Here is a 20088-nt window from a genome sequence, read left to right as displayed (position 1 = left end):
ACACATGGTCATCTGCATGTCTGGGGGCAAAATTGGCAGCAGAGCAACAGCCTCCCTTTGCCTACCCCCCTGTGACACATGGTCATCTGCATGTCTGGCTGCCCTTGCCAGGGATGGGGTGGTTGGACTAGATGACCTTTGAAGGTCCTTTCCAACCCAAAACATTCTGTGATTCTATGAAAAGGGAATACAAAGGAGACGATGACCTGTGGTGAAACTTCTCTATAGCCCTATTCCAGTATCCTGCTGTGTGCATCAGTGCTGGGCTGCCTGTGGAACCTCCCCATGCTTAGAAGTCTGTCACATCAGCCAATTTGCTCCTCTAGAAAAGGTAAGGTTGTATATTTATACATTAATATATTTATTTAAATACTCTTACTATTTACAGTGGCTGTTTCTGCTAGAAATTATTTCACATGTACCATCAGAAAAAAGATGAAACACAAATACAGTAAGGTGACATTAAGAGTGAGACATAAATCACAAAAGCAAGGGTTTTAAGAGTTCAGGCTTCCAGGATACACCACTGCTGCTCTTTCTCTACTGTAGACATCTCCTAAAGTCCCTCTGCAGGAATGCATGCTGGTTTTTTACATGGAAAACTATTCTAATGGTTACAGGTTAAATCCTAACCTGAAGTACTTGTAAGAAAATAAAAGTACCTACACTACTGCTACCAGTATTAACTACTCACTGTATATAGCGCCTTTAATTTGAAGATCTGAAAGTGCTTCTAACTAATAAACTAACCCCCCCTACGAGGTAGGTAAGTAGTATTATCCGTATTTTACAGATGAGGAAACTGAGGCATTGGAGGCTCAGTGACTTGCCCAAGGTCACAGGTGAGTCAGTGGCAGAGGTGGGCGCAGAGCTGAGAAGTGCTGTTGGCTAATCCTGTGCTCCAGCTGCTCTGCATGCTTCCTCTGGAGGGGCCACGTATACTGGTACAGCAGTATTTACATATATACCAGTCAGTGAGAAATACACAAATGCAGTTATCCAAATTATCTGCAGCTATGTCAGTTGATTTCTTGTTTCTGAAGCAACTTCTTTAATCTCTGACCTGAGTACAAACACCATCTAGCTCTGTTGGAGATTCTTAACCCTGCCTATTTTTCAGCTTCTTGACTGGTGATCATTTGTGGGGTGCTGCTTGAAAAAGCCAGGTGAAAATGATATGAGGGATGGGAGAAGAGAAATAAAACAACTTCAAGAGCAAGAAACTTAAAGAAAGGTAAAGTGGTTGAGATCTCTATTCCTAATTCCTTGCACATGTATCAGGCTTATTACTGAAGCCCAGGGAATACAGGCTAGGTGTGCACCAGTTGGACCACAGATGTACATCCTCAACCCAAGCTAAGGGAAGGTTTTGACTCCTCACAGGAGCTCCAAGTGTCCCATCAGCTTCCTCCCTGGTCTGCCTGCACAGACAGCACAGGGGTAGTTCATTTATTTCTCTGAAAGAAAGAGTAATTTTCACTAAAACCTGTTTTCTTCCTGAGCAACTGAAAATGGAAGAATGCCAGTGAAAACCCAAATACTGTGACTGCAAGTGAATTTTTTTAAACCCCACAATTTTGCTTATCAAATGTATTTTTCACAAGATATTTTAATTTCCCTTCCCTGAAGCTCCTGTTGTAGAGTAATAATTCACCAGCTGCTCTAATGTCTATTGCTACTAAAGGGGATGCATAGATACAATCAAACAGCATTTTGCCTTTTGGGGGCTCAATCTGACAGCTTTGCAAACTCCTGGACACAAGTATTAATCACAGCCAAATCAAATATTGGCGTTAAATTCCAGGCAGCTCAAGCTCGCTCACAGCTGGGAGCTAGAAACTGAGTCATGAAGCAAATCCCAGGGGAGCCCCAGCCAAGCAGCCATGAGCTGTACCTCTTGCCTTTACCAACATTACCGGAAGATTCCTGCATTATCCATCAGGACATTCCAACATGGCCATTCCTACTCCCACTTTCAGGATGCAGCAGGGGAACAGATCTTGCAGTTTGCTCAGAAGGTATTTGTGCTGCCTTGTGTCATTTTTTGGGGGACACCACAGCAGAATTAATTGCATTTCATTTTGTTACTTGTCAATACAGTGCTATGTTTGAACGATGCAGTATCATCACCACCAGTGTGCTTGCACTTGCAGAAAACTTTCTACTGTCCAAGCACCCAAACCCTGCTTCTGCCCCAGTCTCAAAGGCAGCTGATGTAATCTGTGTAACCATACTTGAATTGTTTTCATTCTTACCCTTTACGCAGGAAACGCCACAAAGATTTGCTGGCCCCACGTAAAGCAGAGGTCAGGAACTGCAGTCTGGGTAGGTGAGGTCTAAAACAATTCAACTGCACTCCTTCATCCCCCTGTACCAGCTCTTGCTACCTTTTGTCTTTCTGCAAACCTGCTCAGTTTGGTTTAGTCTTTTCTTGTGAGCTGCTTTAAGAATTGGGTGCAGCTGGCTGACTGCAGCGCTGGCCCTGCAAAGATAAGAGGGGGGAAGGGTTTTTTTATGATAAGCAGTGAGCTGCTTTTGACCATCATATTTTGCAAGTCTCCTTGTGGAGTGCCAATGTCAGTTTGCTCAGCCTTTCATAACCAGGAGGGGCAGCTTTCCACATCTCTAACCCTGCAATTAGTATGAAAGCCTCAAATCTTTTGATCCAAAAATGCCTTAACACATCCAGGGGCTTAAATGTTTTGGACTTTACACTGCATGCTGGTGGCAAGACTAGTGTTGTTTATAAGCAAGGAAGACAGAAACATTTCTGTGTCTGTGCTCCTCATTGCTGATTTATGTTGGCACCAGAGCTGGCCTACAGCCATGGTCTCCATGAGGTCTGTACTGAAAAATTCCTGGTAACCTGCTGTGCAACTCTCCTACAGGAGCTGGCTTGCACAGTTTGTGTTTTCCTCTGGTGTAGATGTGTTCCATTACCTTTCAGGTAATCCTGTTATAGGTGCCCAAAGAGAAACCCCAACAAAGTGTTTTTTCTTAGCACAAGAGGAGAGAGAAAGGTTTACAATTTAGGCTGCTGCAGGTGTCCCAGCACCTCTTTTGTGGGAGACTGCTGTAGTGAGATACTCCTCCAACCCCTTCATGCTGCCAGGTGAGCTGTTCTTGCCCCTTGCTGGTGAAACCTGACCAGTACCAATGGGATGTGTGGATTTTCCAGCATTATGCTCTTACAAATGCAACTCAGAACTCTGCAGAAGAGTTGATTTTTAGCAGCCACCATTATCTCCCCTAGGAGCAACATCTTCAGCCTGACCACAGGAGTACAGTTATGAACCTTCGCCCCTGGTCACCACTTGCTTCCTTCAAGAAAGCAGCTAATGACAGCTCTGAAGTATGGGTGAGTGCAAATCCCTTCTGTGGCGTTGCTCAGAAACAGAAATAAGTTCAAGTATCACACTGTTAAGTAAAATACACTACTATTAATACAACCTTTTTGCACTCAAAAGGGTTGTCTTCTACTCTTTTTGCTCCTCAACAACACAGCCATTGCTGGGCCCTGTCCTGCCACTACAACTGGGGAAATCAAAGCTAACAGTTACTGCCCTACTGCCTTTTGCTGCACTTTAAAAAATGGACTGCAGAGACTTTCTGGGCTGCCAGATGCAGTTTGAGCTGCTCTTGCTTAGGTTGCTTTTCAGCACTGCATCTCAAGCCCAGGGAGGATGATCTTCCTTAGCATTTACCAAGAGGGTGGTTTTCTCCTAAAGCCTGACATCCATCCAAGAGGCAGCAAAAAGGCAATGTAGCAGTGGAAGATTAGGAGTTTCAAAAACCAGACACAGCTTGTGAGGTGTAAGGGCAAGGCTGGGTGCTGGGGTCTAGTTCAGCCTGCTAGCAATAGAAGAACCACACTGAGGTTTGTTTCAAGCTGCCATAGCTGGCTTGGGGTCAGTTCACGTATGCAGAAGTTGGGGGCAAGGCCAGGTGTTGGCTTCCACTGTCAGCCTAACTGGAAAGTCATTCTGCTCACTACAGGGGGCACTTCTTATGGGAATTAGGTAAACAAGGAAACCGTAGCATGTTCTAGCTGGATGGCCAAAATGTTCTCTTATTTAGTAACAATTTACAGTATTAATATAACAACCTGTAAAACAACACACAACCAAAGGATTGAAGGTCGTATTGCTTAACAAAAAAACTTTTCTAAAAAGACTTATTTAAATAGGATTTGCAGTTCCCTGCTAAACCACTGCTCACCAGCTGGTTGTGTTGACGAGGAAAGCCGAGTAGGAGGCAGAGCTGATGATGTTGGAGAGTGGCAGTGGTATGATGAGAGCACTGGAGAAATCCTTCACTCGGCCACCAGCATGTCTGAAGTCTGTGGGGTCTGACAACCAAGTGCATCTGAAGGGATTCCTGTGGCTTACAGCAAGCTTGTAAATGGTGAAACATTTAGTTTAGCATTTGAGTGTAAAAAAGAAAGTAAATTCTAAAAGGTGCAGATAGCTGGAAAACTGATTAACAGAGTTTTACACTTTTGCACCCGTGGACAGAAAGGAAACAGAAAGGCTGAATGGGATGAGAGCAAACAATGAGAAACAGTTAGCTGTGTGAATATAGCTCTGCTTATAGCCGAGTGGTAACATGGTCCTCTTGCCCATCTTTCCACTGGTTTATAAACAAGTCACAAGCCTCTCCCCATGAATCAAACACATCCTCAGACGAGTCTATAAGTTTGGAATTAGAGGAACAAATACTGGAAGCACAGTGAAGGGAGCTGGTACAAACCACAGGGCACTCCTTGCTCTGTCCTGTAAGTCTTGTGTTCCCACTGTAGCCCACCTCATTGAGGTTAATTTCACTTTTGGAACAATTCTCTTCTTTCTCTTTATCAATTTGAGAATATTTAATGTCTTTCCACATGTAATGTGGCTGAATAATTCCATCTGAAATAGTGTACATGGGTTCTGAATTTGGTTCAGGTACATGTCCATTCATCTTGGAGAAAAGCAGGCCCAGTCTCTTAAAGGACTCCTTCTTGGAGCTGGAAAGTCTCTGGACTCTATTTCCATTCCGGACAAAGGAGCGCTTACCAATCCCATTGCTTTTTGGCTTCTGCTCCACCATATCGATCCCAGACATGGTTTTAATCAGAGCAGATACATTGAAGTCCTTTTTTTTGTTGGCTACATTGAAAGACACACTCTTGGCTTTAGATTTTTCCCCAGCACCTTCCTCATTTGCTTCATCCTTTTGTGACACCTCTGTGCTGCTGGTGGAATAACTTCTCCTCTGGGGCTTTCTATTTCCTAAGAGATCAAGAACTTCATAGCGAAAACTTGAGATATCCTGTTTTAACTCCTAGGGCAAGAAGAGAGGAGAGTTGCAGTCAGCAGCTTTATCTGTGACACGAAACAAGGATCACATTCCCTTGGGAGAGCTCTTCAGTCATACAAATGCCTGACACCAGATCACACGTACAAGGATGCAGTGACACCAAAAAATGTACTGGTGATCCTGAGAACTGAAGACCTCATAGGACCTTTGGCTCTAAAGGCTATGGGACCAGCCCTCCTGACTAACCTTCTCTGCCCACCCTGCCCTATGCCCCAGAAGAAATTGTTAAAGACAGTTAAAGAAGAGGGAAAACTGCTGCAATTTCACAATATGGCAAGAATCATAAAATCACAGAATCATCCAGGTTGGAAGAGACCTCCAAGATCATCCAGTCCAACCTAGCACCCAGCCCTGTCCAGTCAACCAGACCATGGCACTAAATGCCTCATCCAGTCTTTTTTTGAACACCTCCAGGGACAGCAACTCCACCACCTCCGGGGGAATCCTGTTTGGGTAAGAACCCCAACATTAACTTTGCTGATAAGTGTTCTTTGTATGTGTGAACTCAGACTCATTCTTTGGCTCTGAGTCTGGATTAGGAATGTGATGTTGACTCAGATACTATCATTTTCTAACACTTTAGTCTACATAATATTGCAAACTAAAATCTGGGAGCTGATCATGAGAAGACACTTGGCCAGTAATGCCCTCTGCTCCACAAACCCTCATGTGTACCTCATAAGCAGTCCCAGCCCCAATAAGCTACTGCAGGCTACAAATCATCTTACATTAGTGTGAAACCTGCAAATCATTACTTTTATAATGAATTATTATTAAGGAATAATAAGTTACCTTGAAATTTTCTTCAGTTAAACCTTCGTTGGTTTTGGAGGTTCTTATCATTGCTGCGACATACCTTTTCACAAGATTTCTTATCACTTCCTGGAAGAGGAAACAACAGGAGGGATTCAGCTGCTGACCAAACTGTTGTGAGTGCTTCTTACTGAGTTCTTATCAACTGTGGCTGTCCTGACTCTGCTGTCTAAAAAGAAAATCACTTGCCCTTAGAACCAGAACAGTTTATTTTAAACAGAACAAATCTTTGTACAGGGTTCTGTAGCTCCCATTTTGCATGCTCCCTTGTTAACTGCAGCGAGCAGAAGTGTTTCACTTTGTATATGTGAGAGTTGTGGAGAAAAGCTTCTTGATGTTCTTAAATGTCCCTAAGCCATTGCTTCCACTGCTGGACTTTCAGATTACCTATCTCATGTGTATATGCTCTGTATCCTGATAGGCTAAAGCTTGCCATGTTGAGTGTTTAAAATCATGGAGGGTATGTTGACAATACACAGTCTGAAGAACAGCCAAGATCCCATGGGGCAATGCAGAGCTGCCTGCTGCCTAGACAGGTTAAAAACTCCTTTCAAGACTGCTGCAGTGCCTGTGGGCAGTGCTGGAAGGATTGAATCGCTATCCCAGTGCCTGTGTTGTCTGTGTTGCCTGGGCTCTTCATTGCAGTACAGCTGTTGGTAGGATGAGATCCTTTTTGCTCTGTGTTCACGTACCTCCTTGCTGGCTTTACACAAGCAAACTGGTATTTGAGCTTGTGCATTTGTCTGTTTTGACCTCCGTGTACAGAAAAGGCTACTCCAAACCTCCCCTTCACTTCCCCCATTTCATTAAGAGTATGAAAAAGAGGTCTGAGTCACACTGGGCATGATGATGGGCTCTGCACAGAGGTTCTACCAGGAGGGTTTTTAAGAGATCCCACTGCTAGTACCCATAAGCTGTGTTGTGAGGTCAGAAAGTACCAACTGTCTGTTGTCAAAAGTGACTAATTACATTAAACATTAACTCCAGATAAAAATAGTCTTCAAAAGGCAGGAGATATCTTAAGTAAGACAAATCACTAATGGCTTTTGACAGTATAGGCCAACCTGCCACCTAACATCCTGGAGAAATTTTTGCCTTCCAGTATGTTAACATAATAAATACCTCGCATGGAATTCAGGCACTAAAGCTGATGTTTTTAAGCAGTTTCATCCTTTTGTGGGTTGACTTCAGCAAGCTCTTGTTAACAGACAGGCTGAGAATAAACAAACCCAGCAACATTTAGCGAAGGAACCAGTCCTCCATCCTGAGCCATCCAAAACAAAATACCAACCACTGTTTGAGTTAGGGATGCTTTAAAAAGAGCAGAAGAGGACCAATTTGAGAGCATGTAAAATGCTGCAGAAATTATTTTGATCAGGATGGTGTGACAGCCTGGTGCCTCTGATGGCAATGGCCATGTCAGCAGCCAGACTGATAGCTGGACAAGTTCTCTACTGCTTCACAAGGGTTGCAAAGGTAGGAATGATTTACTGAACCAGTCTGCCTCTAGTGAGGATATGTATAAACCATGATAAGCAAAATCCTCCTTATCAAATTATATTTGAGAAGCAAGCAAGAATGTAGGTATTAGAAAATGATCAAGAAGAAGAAACAGTAAGGAAAAACCTTGTGCTCAAGCGTTTACCTGGTAATGTTGATTCTGAATCAGGTTGTCAGCGTGCCGCTCCTGGAAAGAGAAAGGCATATGTGTGTTACCTGTGTAGTCTTCTCTTTGGAGCTCCTGCCAGCTCTTAGCAAGTTATGATCCAGCAGTCTTCTACTGCACTGCAGAGCAGTGGCCCTTGTGATCCCAAGCATGCACATGCACCCTCAAAAAATGAACTGTGAAACCACGCAGCTGCTTACTGTGAATGTTTTAAGGTTTTCATGCCTCTTCTGTTCGTTGTAAGAATCGTTGCCAGGGCACAGCTGATTGTGAATCCACTTGCAAAGGTACCAGACTGACTTCGGACTGGGGACAATGTTAAAAGGAGGGGGCAGAGTGGCACCTTCATCAAAATAACTCATCCAGAGCTTCGTTCGTGCAAACTTCCACTCAATATCTGCATGGTCCTGTAAGAGAAGGAAAGAGAATATAAAGAGCTTCAGATAGGCTTTCCTGGACCAAATGTCAATGTCAGAGGAGATGACATGTGAGCAGTAAAGGATTTCTCCAGCTGCAGGCAAACAGAATCACTTCTTCCATCTCTCTTGCTGGGGTGTACTTAAGATCCGTATGAAATGTAGTTAGAGTAAAAATACCAGCCACTGAGCAATGAGATGACAGCAGTGTTCAGCAAAAAGAATCTCCCATGCTAAAGCCCAGCTTTATCCTTCAGAGGCTGTGCTTATTAATTCACCAATACAAGAAGCAAGAAAACACATTTCTTGCTTTGCTTTTTGCTAGCACTTTTATTACCATTGTTTCTCATGTCCAAATCCAATGAATTCTCACATTCTTCCCTGCAAAAAGATCTTTCATAGTGGTTTTTGATTTGTTGGGGTTTTATAGCATCCATTAACTCAGCTCTCATGAGGAAGTGCCATACTTTATGAGTGCTGTATTTTAAATCTTGCCTCAGCATTAGCCCTACACCAAACAGGAGACATTTCACTGTTTGGGTTTGGGGGGGCTTGTTTTCATTTATGTTATAGCCATGCCAGCTTGCTGTGCTCTCATTTTTCATCTCAAAGCAAAGGTAGAAAGCTAATAGCATCATTCTACAGCTGCACAGATAGGCACACAATCCACCAGGAAAGGAACACTCAGGCTATGCAAGGCAGACCTTATAAACTGCAAAATGGTGACCTCCACATCAAGCTATTTGCGGTATGGTTTGTGGAGTCAACAGACTCTTCTGACCACTAACAAACTCCATACTCAGGTATGAGACAGCAACCTGGGTAAAGCCTGGATTCAGCTACTCAAAACTCATGCTGTTTTGTGCTAGTTTTCAAGTTAAAAATTGCCAGGTTCTTCAGAAACCCTGACCATAGCCAGAAAAACAAAGGAGAATCAGAGACTTGGTTAGGCTAGAAAAGATCTTTAATATCATTAAGTCCAACCAGTAAGCCAATACTGCTAAGTTTACTGCTAAAGCATTCCCCTCAGCACCACCTCTACATAGCTTTTAAACCCCTCCAGAGATGATGATTCCACCACTGGCATGGGAAGCCTGTTGTAGGGCTTGACAAACCTTTTGGGGGAAAATTGTTCCTCATGCCCTATGAGGAGTGGCTGAGGGAGCTTGGGTCGTTCAGCCTGGAGAAGAGGAGGCTCAGGGGAGACGTCATTATGTCAACAGCTACCTGAAAGGAGATTGTAGCCAGGTGGGTGGTTTGTCTCTTCTCCCAGGTGCCCAGTGATAGAACAAGAGGACACAGTCTCAAACTGTGCTAAGGCAGGTTTAGGCTGGACATTAGGAAGAAATTATTCATGGAAAGAGTGATTGGCATTGGAATGGGCTGCCTGGGGAGGTGGTGGAGTCATCATCCCTGGAGGTATTTAAAAGGAGGCTGGATGAGGCACTTAGTGCCATGGTTTAGTTAATTAGAAGGGCTCCGCAAACGAGCTCCTCAACTTTATCCATCTGAGAGACTTTGCCATAGCCCACATCGTTTGCAGCGTGGTGCCACAGCCCTCTGTGACTGCACCCCCGCAGGGGTTCCACCACTTCTACCCTTACTTTCCTCCGTTCTATTCGGCACTGACGGGAACCAGCCAGCTTCCTGGCTCCACGCTTCAGGGTCAGTGGGGTACAGGCCATGTCCATCTACTTTTTCTTCTTTCAAAGGATCCAAGGCAGGATGTTTTGCTGCTCTGTGAGCAATCCATCTGCCCGGTGTCGTGGCCTTCCCTCCTCCGCTTCTGTTGCAGACTCCATCTTTAAACTCTATCTCCCTGCCACTGCCTCCAGCGAAGGTAAAGACCTCACTTGTAGCCTGTTTATTCCTGCATTTCTCTCTTCTCCAAACTACAGACCTACAATAGCAGCCAGAAACATCAAATTCAAACATACTAGGCAAGCCACTGGATAACTCAGCTCTCCCAATAACTCCTAGTCTCTGACACAAGCATAACATACAGCATACCCTCAGCTACATTCCTAACCCCTAAAACATCCATAACAAAGTTTCCAAGCTTTCTTAACACACCTTTTACCCAGTTCCAAACCATCTTAGTGAAAAAGGCACACACATGATACTGCACTATGGTAGTAAAGCACTGCTGAACCAATAAAGTCAAAATCGAAGCAATAATGGGCCAAAATATACCAAACAGATTCACTTTTCCTCGACTTCCTTATCCTGATTATCAATCAAAAAAACCAAACCAAGATCATGCCCCACGTTTGGAAACATGCCAAAATTAATGTCCTGGGTTAGAGTGGAACCTTTCCCCAGTAGAGTAAATTCACACCACAACATGGAAAAAATGTACAGTGTATTTCTTATAGTTTAAATGTAACAGTATAAGGAGAATTACCTACTGTAGAAATAGAATAAGGAAGATGGGGAAGAGGTCAAGCAGTGGCAAAGCAGCAACAGCAGCAGCAGCCAAAACAGCGGTGGGGAAAGATAGCATCAGGTGCAGCAGAAGCAGCAAGTGGAAGGTACAAGCTGTGCTTCCAGACATGAAACTCTTGATGCGCCAATGAAATTATATTAATTTATCCATTGTTGCCATTATATGGTCTAGCCCTAGAATATTCACCTCTCCACTTAGAGCTTCCACTTCTAAGTTTCTCTGTTCTAAAGTTTTTTTAACGTCTGAGCTAGAAGTCATCTCAAATGGCCACAGAAATAAATCACAAAGAGATGTTTCTGTTTTATGGAGAACACCTTTGTGTGCCAGGAAACCACCATTTTCTTGGAAGAGCTTTTTAGTGTATAAGCAGCACTCCCCTCCTGGTACCATCCTCCAGCAGTCACTCAATACCCAACTCAAACGTGAAGCACTCATGAGCTACAGCCAGCTCCTCAATCATTGCCATGAACGTGGCCCAGCGGACACCAGACATGCTCCAGGTTTTTGGTGTATCTCCCCAGTGACTGCAAGCCACTGGGCAATACCAATACTTTTGAGAGCTACCCAAGCCCAGGGCTGCTCAGCAAAGCTGTTGTGAAGACTGTAATGTGGGGGAACACTCAAATACCAATACAGTGAGAGTCCAACCTACGGGTCCCTTTTCCTTGCTCAGCCTGGGCCTGGCCACCACACCCTCCACAAAGCTACACAGCGATGGACAAGCCCAGAACTCCTGCTGGAACATTCTGTTCTGCACTAACTCCTGATTTACGAGATGGATCACAGGAGGTGGCATCCTGAAGCCCGTTCCCAGGGACAGCCAGCAAGGACATAACCATGAGAGATTCAGTAGAAGTGAGTTTTTTAAGAGAGCGGATGGGTGCTCTGGCAGAGGGCACCAAGGGGAGGGGAGCTGCACAAGATGTACCCTGCAGCACTCTGCCATGGCAAGTAGCCCCAAGCAGAGAGGCTGTGCAGTGAGAACAAGATCCTCACAGAGCTGTGCTGTATCACACAATGCTCTTAGATGACAAAATTTTGGTAACATTTATAATAAGCTAAAGAAACACATCCACTCTTTGCAAGTGTGACCTTGTTGCTTTAAGAATTTAAATCCCAGTTTGGATTTCACTGTCATCTTTGAGCTTCTGTTGCTCTTGCCCTTGTTCTTGTCACCATTTCCTTTCAAGCGCTGCTTATCATTTCAGTTATAAAACACTCTACTTAAGAGGGCCAAGCCCTCAAGCTCAAGGAACACACAGACTCAAAGAAACCAGCTCTCACTTCTCTGTGAGGAAAAAAACCACCCTGCCACATTTACTGCCACAATGCAAATGTGTCATACTGGCCACATAATCCTCTTGCAAATCTCTGCCATTTGAAGTGAGAATTAATCTCCCATAAAGATTTCCCTGTAGGATCGCTGAAGCCATCTTACTGTGGCAGTTGTGAGGATTTTTCTAATTCAGTCAAAGTGATATATTCACAGATGTGCCAGATTTTAAATAATTACCTGCTACACTAATTATCCAGGATAATTCAAGTATTCATCTCCATCTTTATCTCTGTGTAGAAAAATCTGTTGTTTACATTTTGTGAAGTGTTATCCATAAAGATTTCCATCACCATCTCCTTGCTGGGCCATATGGTTTAGATCATATATTGCCAAGTAACAGCCAGCTTCTCAGCTGGTGATGACCCAGCCAACAGACCCCAGCAAGGGCAGGCTGTTCCAGTTCTCTGTATGAGATGGCTGCCACTGCCACAGCCTCTTGATTCCTCAGCCTCTTCCAAGTGTTCAATATTTCAGCTCCACTATGGCTGGAAAGCTGATAGAGGAAGATACTGTTATTTTCAGCATGCAAGAGCTAAAGCACAGGGCTTTCTTGTGGGACCCCTGCAGCACACCAGGGCAGAGGAGCTTGATCTGGCCTCCTGAATTAGCATCTCTCAAAGTATCAGTATCAGCTCAGGGCTGATGGACTAAAATGGGTTATAGCAGCTGCCTACACTCTGTTGTTGCACACTGTGATTAGACTCCAGTAGGGCCATAGTACAAACACTTGTCTAAGAAACAACAGCAGCCAGAGAGGCACCCTGAGATCCTTGCCACTGAAAGCAATCACAAGAGAATCAGTTACTTAAGCTCCTCTATGCTGCATAGAGGTGCACAAGGTGCCCCTTCGAGACCTGTTTTCCCAGGATGCAAACCCTCTCTGCACCCATTTGGGATAACATAAAAGGCCATCTCATGTCTTTCTAGCTGGCACCAAAAGGGATGCACATGTCTTTCCTGTGGTTTATTATTACAACAGTCACTGGGCTAAGATGGAAATCAGGCTGTTGCCTGTCAGCTGCAGCTAGAGATGGCTGTGACAACGCCCTCAAGACCAGGCTATCCGGCTGTGGCTGGGTACCTTGGAAAGAAGCACAGGAAGCTCTTTCCCTGTGCCAAAAATGCTGGCAAAACCTAGCCTGATATCTGCATCAGGAGTATCAGGGCTGCTGTCTGCTGCTGTCCTAGAAGGTGCCAGCAGCAGCCCCACAATATTAGGAAGTACCCAGGCTGTAGTCTCTTCTAGGAAGGAAGGAGATGCAGATTCACCTTTAAAAGGTTCTCGCTGACATACCTGATTTGCAACCTACTGAGTAAGGCAGGCTCATTGCCCAAGAGGCACATGAACTTCAAAAGTGCTTTTTTGCTGCGTAATTAGCTGTGCTAGAAGCCATTAAACTCTATTTATTATATTTCTATCTCACGTGCCTCTTTATTGCTCTTTGCTAAGCCCAGAGCAGGAAGCAGCACAGAAAATCTATCAGCGATGGCTTTCAAGCAGAAATACACCCTTGCATGTCCTGAACAGAAAGCACTGCAGAAGAAGGGGCAGAAGAAAGTTAATCCTTGCAGAAGCCAACACAGACAACTCCTGTGCAGCTTTCAAGTGGTTAATTTTGTAATACGTGTGGGGCAAACTGGTAATAACATCAGCCGAGCTTGGGGGTTTAATGACAAGCTCAGAGAAGCAAGCAGCAAAATCCAGGCAGGCTGTTTGACGTAAATGCTGATTATTTTTCAAAGAAAAAATATGTCATAGAACAGGAAAAAAAAGGCTGAGAAAAATCAGAGCCCTACAAAGACAATTAATGCAAAGGGAATTCGGCTGCAGCGGACAACTTCCCTTTCAAAGCTTGGGATGAAGAACTGAAGGATAAGAACTTAATAGGATCAAATCTCAGAAATAATACAAGAAAAATTACTAAAGCAGGACAGCCTAGCATTAGATAAAGCAATTAGAACAGTTAGAGAATGAAACAACCAGAGAAGAGATCAAAGTACTAGCTAGCACAAAACCTTCGCACTCCACCAGGTAAAACAAGAGGAGTCTTGACCAGCAACCAGACCTTCGCACCAGGGAAGCTGCAGTGGCCCCATGCCAACCACGCACCGCTTTGAAGAGGAGCCTGTGGTGATGCCCTGGGGAGAACAAGCCCAGGGCAGACAAAGCACAGATACAAAGTGTAGGAGCGCACAGATGCAAGGGACAACATGCCCAGGAGCTGCATAGTATACCCCAGGCACCAGCACACAATGCAGGCAAACAGGCAAAGCCCGGGTGGGAAGGGAGAGCTGCTCTTGGGCAGCAGCTCAGCTGGAGATATGGGGATGCTTTCAGGCTCCAGCAGAGAAATGGATGTTCATAAAGCACAGACAGCTCCTGAAGAAATACTCATAAATAAACATCAGCACTGAGATACAAGAAAATAGAATTCTTGTGCCAGGGTGCAGGTGAAGACTTGATTTCATTAAAGAGCTATCCTTATCTGGTGAAAAGCAGCAAAACTGTCAGGTGAGGAAATCAGAGCACAAGGGAGAAACCCCCCAAAATCTCAATTTCTATAGAGCCAATGTTTCAGATGCCATCAGTAGGATTACAAACCTTGAAAACCTGAAAGCTGGATGAAGAACCCAGCTATGGCCGAGTCCATAAAAGAAGACACTGTTAACAGATAAGTTAGGAAAAGCGTCCTTAATTTTGCAGTGTCCAAGGTCCGTTACTTCAAACGGGTCACAGGAACGCCCTGTTCAGCATCCACAAGACATAGAACATAGGACTCTTTCCTAACCAGATGGACAGAAGACTGCATCTTCGGAGTGCAGAAAAAGAGGCTTGGGAGTCATGGAAATGGGGCAGGTCAGTGGCTGCAACGGGAAAAAACCCAAACATAAATGGCTTCTGAACACACAAGATCCAGCAAAGAGCATGGGTGTTCCCTGCTGAGGGACACCACAGCAGACCAGTCAGATGTGCTGCTGCCCTGGCCGTCCTGCCCACAGCACGCACACCCACGCGGGGAGCCGCCTGGTTTTCCCAGATCTGGGGAACTGGTTCCCACTTGGGAAACTGCTTTGCTGTTTAGATCTTCCACGCCAAGAACACATTCACAATGACAACTGTTACTTCCACACCGCAGCTGGGTTATCTACAGATCAATTACCTTTCATCTTCCAGCGTACTGGCTGGAAGCAATGACAACAAATGAGAAGGGTGGGGAATATTCTCTCAGAGAAAACACAGCCAAGTGTTAATTGTGCTGGGTTTAGTGCAGTTAAATTATCTAAAGTGACACCTTTTGGGTATTTTTTCCTCTTCAGTCATATTACAAAATTCAGCTTTTATTTTAATAGTCAAATAAAGCAGAGCAGTAGGGAGGTCATGCAGACAAGTAGTTCTCCAAAAAAGCCTCAGCAGAAAGAAACAATGAGAAAGATATCACTGAGGCTTTGTCCTTCCAGCCATCCATTCCCTCTCCTTCATTATCACCTGATAAGAGCCTCTTTTCATGCTGAAACTCAGAAAGATAAGGTGCATCTCTGTTGATAATGTTAACTGCCTCCAGCCAGGTCAAAATTAACTAATTCAGACATGCCTGCAGAGAAATGCTGGGCTGAGAAGGGATGGTTAACCTACAGTGCTTGAGTGTCGATGACACCAGAAAAGAGAACTTTGCCTCATTACTTACTTGTACTATTTCCAGAAAAAAACCCCTTTGATCTTTTTCTGCATAGCTGGTCAGCCTGGGATTTGACTCTTCTGAGGAAGAAGAAATGCCTTGAAAATTAGTGCTGGACTGTTGGGAGCTAGATAAAAAGGAGAATCAGGTAATTCTCCGTACCCTTTTATCCATCGTTTCTTTTTTTTTCCCCCCTCGAGAGAAATTAGTCCACAAAAGAAAAAAAAACAAAACCCAGTTTGCATCCACATGTGAATTTCAGATGCCAGGATCCAGTCTCTGCCTTTATAAAGATATGAGGTCAGCTGTGACAAAGGTATTGAAAGGTCTAACAGTTTATTTAACAGGACTATTTGTACCTTTTAGATCTGATCTCTCATTAGGAATCATCTTAAAGCACGTTTGATGGTTTTTTACCAGACTCCTATTCTACCAAAACTTTCAGCAGACTGTCCAGTCACAGTACACACAGTACATTCAACACGGGTCTGACCCTGGGAGCTGGTTTCATGCGTTGCTGGCATTTCTCTGAAGCAAAGCTCTGAGCCTCACTGTTATCTGCTTCAGCTTTTCAATCTCTTTATGCATACACATATGCGGCCCTTCTATCCCTTTCTCAACCAAAAATAATCATTCTCAAGCCTCCAGAGTTAGACAATGAAGCCATCTACAGGTATCCAGATACCAAACGCTTTGGTACATTTGCTCTTTGAAGACTGGTCATGAACTGCTTTTCCTCAGCAAAGGTGTGGAGCCGAGCTGTGTCTTCTACTGACCCTGTGAAGGTCACATCACCAGTGGGAGAAGCAGGTGCCCAGCACTTCTGTAAGCCAGCCTGCTTGCACAGTCACTCAAATGCAGTGTGTCAATTTAGCTGCCAAAACCTGAAAAACTGCTCAAAAATGAAGAATCCTAAACATTTCCCTCATTTAAATATATCCTTGAGCCACAAGAAAGGGAAGCATTATAAATGTATGAGATCACTCGGGTCTAAGTGAATCTCCAGCTGTGCTGACAGCACTGACTTGGAGAGGAAGCCACTCTTTTCTCCCCAGACCCTGAAAGCAGGGTCTGCAGCAGAAGTGCTGTGGGGAGCAGAAAGCAGAAATGCAGATGAGGGGCCACCGCACAGCATCTGGGTTAATAGATATCTTCCTCTTTAGCTGGATGGAGTCATATGTAACCTGTTTCACCTGTGCCATCAGCATCAACTTGCTAGCCTGCAGCATAGTGAAAAGCAGATCTGTGAAATTCTGGCACCTAAAAAGTCATGTTTCAGAGGATTCTTAATATAGCTGTTCCTATTGCTCAGTACCAGGTGAAAGCTCTTCCCAGATAAATCCTTTTTTGTTTTTCACTGTGTTTTCCTCGGGAATATTGTTCGTCTATTTTCCACTTCTCCTCTTCTGCCTTTTTAACCCATGTCCCCTCAATGCAGAAGCACAAGATAATGCTAATTGAGCTTGTCAGGCCTGAATAAAAGATGGAATAATGTAAGGGGCTGCAACCTATGTGGCTCCATCTGGATACTTCAACTTCTATCGTGTATCAGGAGCAAACCTTGCTGCACTGCTTTGCACGTAATGGGCAGAGAATTATTGACCTGTCATGTTGGGCACTGGTGTGTTAGCTACACCAAGAAAACACAACTCAAATTCCCTACAATATCTTAAATCATCCACAGATTGTAGCTTATGTAGGATTTTTTTACTTAAAACATAAAATAGCTTAGGCTGAAATCAATGTAATGTTTCTGATCCTCTGAATAAGCCCTGTAGTGGTTTGGCCAAGGTGGTGCTTTGAAGAGTCAGAGCAGTATATGGATTTTCAAAGATTAAAGGCAACAGAAAGAATTAACCTGATTCTGCTGACAATCCTGGTATAAGCAAGGGATTGCAGGATTGGGCCCTGGGATGGAGGACTAGCTTTGTCTAGTCTAACAACAGAAGGAAGATGCAGCATGTGAAATCAGAGCACATCGAGTGCTTCCATTTAGAGACTCTGCAAACACCAGATGAATATTAACAACTTGATTCAAGTCCATGGGTTACATGTAATTAGGCCAAAGCCAGCAAAAAGACAAACAGTTCTACACCTTCAAATGAATACTTTAGCTTGCTAACAAAAAGCAATTAAGCTGCCTGCCAGTCTGGAGCAAGGCTCCAGGGCCTCTTGCTGCATAGCAGCATCACCACACGCCACTTCCCCTTCACTTTCAAACACAAATCTGCTGGGAGCCCCCCCAGGTCAGGAGCTCCAGAGAGAGCACCCAGTCTTGGAAATCAACCCCACTCCTCTGAAGACGCACTCCAGCTGCCCAGGAGGGAAGCTGAGAGCAGGGCTCCAGCATCACACATATCACACTCCATGGGGACCTGTAACACAATCTGCCTGTCCAAATGTCACAGAAGGCACAGAGTTCAGGAGATTTTGCTATTTCAATCCATTATTACGGATGACACAAATGAGTTTTGGGAGCGCAGTAACTGGGATTTGGGTAATTGCAGTTGCATTGCAGAATGAAGAAGAGACTGGAGTGTGTTACCCGTGCCCAGGGGCTGCGTGGGGCAATGACCAGCAGGACAGCGATGAGCCAGAGCCCCTGAAGGCTATAAAACTGGGGGACAAACTTATATTAAACTCAGACAGCAAAACAAATAAGAGTCATTTAATCCCCTTTCTAGAACCCAGTGGTTTTGCTACACCACAAAAAGCTCCTAGAGACATTAATCCCAGCCCATATTGGCAACAAGAGTATAACAAGAGCATAATTTAATTTCCTGCTGTATGACAGAGTTAAAAAACAAACACATCTCAATTTCTCTGAAGAAATTAAAACTAATGGTCCTGAAATAGGGCTTGTGAGATGAAAACTTTCTGATGCTTTAAAATAACTTAGAGGTGACTTCAGAGCCAACCTTACCTGTAGGAGGGAACAATTTACTAATCCCAAACATATCACAGTTCTGTATCTTGAACTAAGTTTATTTACCAGTAAAAAAATCTCAGCAAAACCACCAAGTTTTGCAGATAATTGTGCAGATCATGCAAGCAGATCAGGTGCAACTTTTTTTTTCCACAGGCCTAAGGGTCACAGATCATGGCGGGGAAGAGAATTTCTGCACTGCTGTGAATTAAACTGGGTAGCAATTACTGCCATGGTGCCGAGGGAGTTCAGCCAGTGCAGAACACCAGAGGAATTCATGTTCTTTGTAGATCAAGAAAAGTTTGACACCACTGCCTGGGGGAAATCCAAAGTCATCTTGGAAACAATATAACAAGGACCTGAAAAATCTCTATATTCCTCTGTGCTTTAATCTTTAAGCTCTTTACTCCACACAAGTGGAGGAAAATCCATGTGCAAGATCTCTACACTCTCTCCATTTAACCCATACCCAGGGCTTACAGCAACTGTTCTACCACCTGATGATCCCTCCCCAGCTGTGAAGGGGGACTGGGAAAAGGTGAGGAGACCCCTGGGTTGAAATGAAAGCAAGTTTCACAAAACAGCAAAACTAACTCCAATGCCAATATGAAGTAAACGAAATTATACTCAGCCCAGCAGATGTACAGCAGTCACAGCAACAGGAAAGTGCAGTCCATCAGAGCAGGACGATCAGCAAGCCACTCCAGGGATGGGGAGAAGCAGGAAGAGATGGAAAAAGTGAGGCAGAGGGAGCCTCAGCCTTTGCAAACTCCTCTGTTTACAATAAGCATGACGTTTATAGCCTGGAATACACCTGAAGCAAGCTTGAGGCAGCTGCCCCAGCTTCTGCTCCTCCCAGCTTAATGTCCTGGTTAATTAGAAGCTGCTAATGGCCTGCAAACCACGGCAAGCTGAGGATTCCATTCAATCTGCCAAACCAGGGCATACACTTAAGAATCAAAATTTCCTGAAAGTGATCACTCATTCTTAGCTGCACATGCCAACTGTTACTGTTACTGTCCAACTTCTGGTTTGCTATGTGAAATACTGATCATTCTCACTGTTGTCCTTCACAATATGTGCTTATCACTCTATTTCATGACACCATTTAAAACTGCACTCCTGGTTTGGTGTCCAATATCCATACTTCTCCAGTCCCAACATTGGCATCTATGTTTCGATTTGTTCATATGCTTAAGGTCCTGAGAAGGGCATCGAAGCTGGTGGAGGCTCTGGAGAGCAGGTCTGCTGAGGAGTGGCTGAGAGAACTGGGGTGATTTAGCCTCAAGAAAAAAGACTGAGGAGAGCTTCTGGCTCTCTACAACTCCCTGAAAGGAGGTGTAGGTCAGTCTCTTCTCCCTAGTAGCAAGTGATAGGACAAAAGGGGATGGCCTCAAGTTGCACCAGGGGAAGTTTAGGTTGGATATTAGAAGAAACTTCTTCATTGAAA

General features: G+C 44.3%; 1 protein-coding gene across 5 annotated transcripts in view; it reads right to left on the bottom strand.

Annotated features, from left to right (window-relative positions):
• Nucleotides 1-337: 337 nt before the first annotated feature.
• Nucleotides 338-20088, bottom strand: part of TRPC5 (transient receptor potential cation channel subfamily C member 5) — a 102414-nt gene continuing 82663 nt past the window's right edge. For 3 of the 5 annotated variants that reach the window (XM_064159398.1, XM_064159400.1, XM_064159399.1), the window contains exons 8-11: nt 8038-8244; nt 7817-7858; nt 6151-6240; nt 3938-5322 (exon numbers count right to left, since the gene is read on the bottom strand). In XM_064159398.1, the coding sequence (XP_064015468.1) occupies nt 4588-5322; nt 6151-6240; nt 7817-7858; nt 8038-8244 (1074 nt within the window). In that variant the 3' untranslated portion in view covers nt 3938-4587. The other 2 variants (XR_010305806.1, XM_064159402.1) reach the window with 2 other exon arrangements.

This window comes from Pogoniulus pusillus, chromosome 19, assembly GCF_015220805.1.
Source record: "Pogoniulus pusillus isolate bPogPus1 chromosome 19, bPogPus1.pri, whole genome shotgun sequence".
NCBI classification, from domain to species: domain Eukaryota; kingdom Metazoa; phylum Chordata; class Aves; order Piciformes; family Lybiidae; genus Pogoniulus; species Pogoniulus pusillus.
Note: the sequence above shows the minus strand (reverse complement) of the source record. Positions and strands in the feature narration are given on the sequence as shown.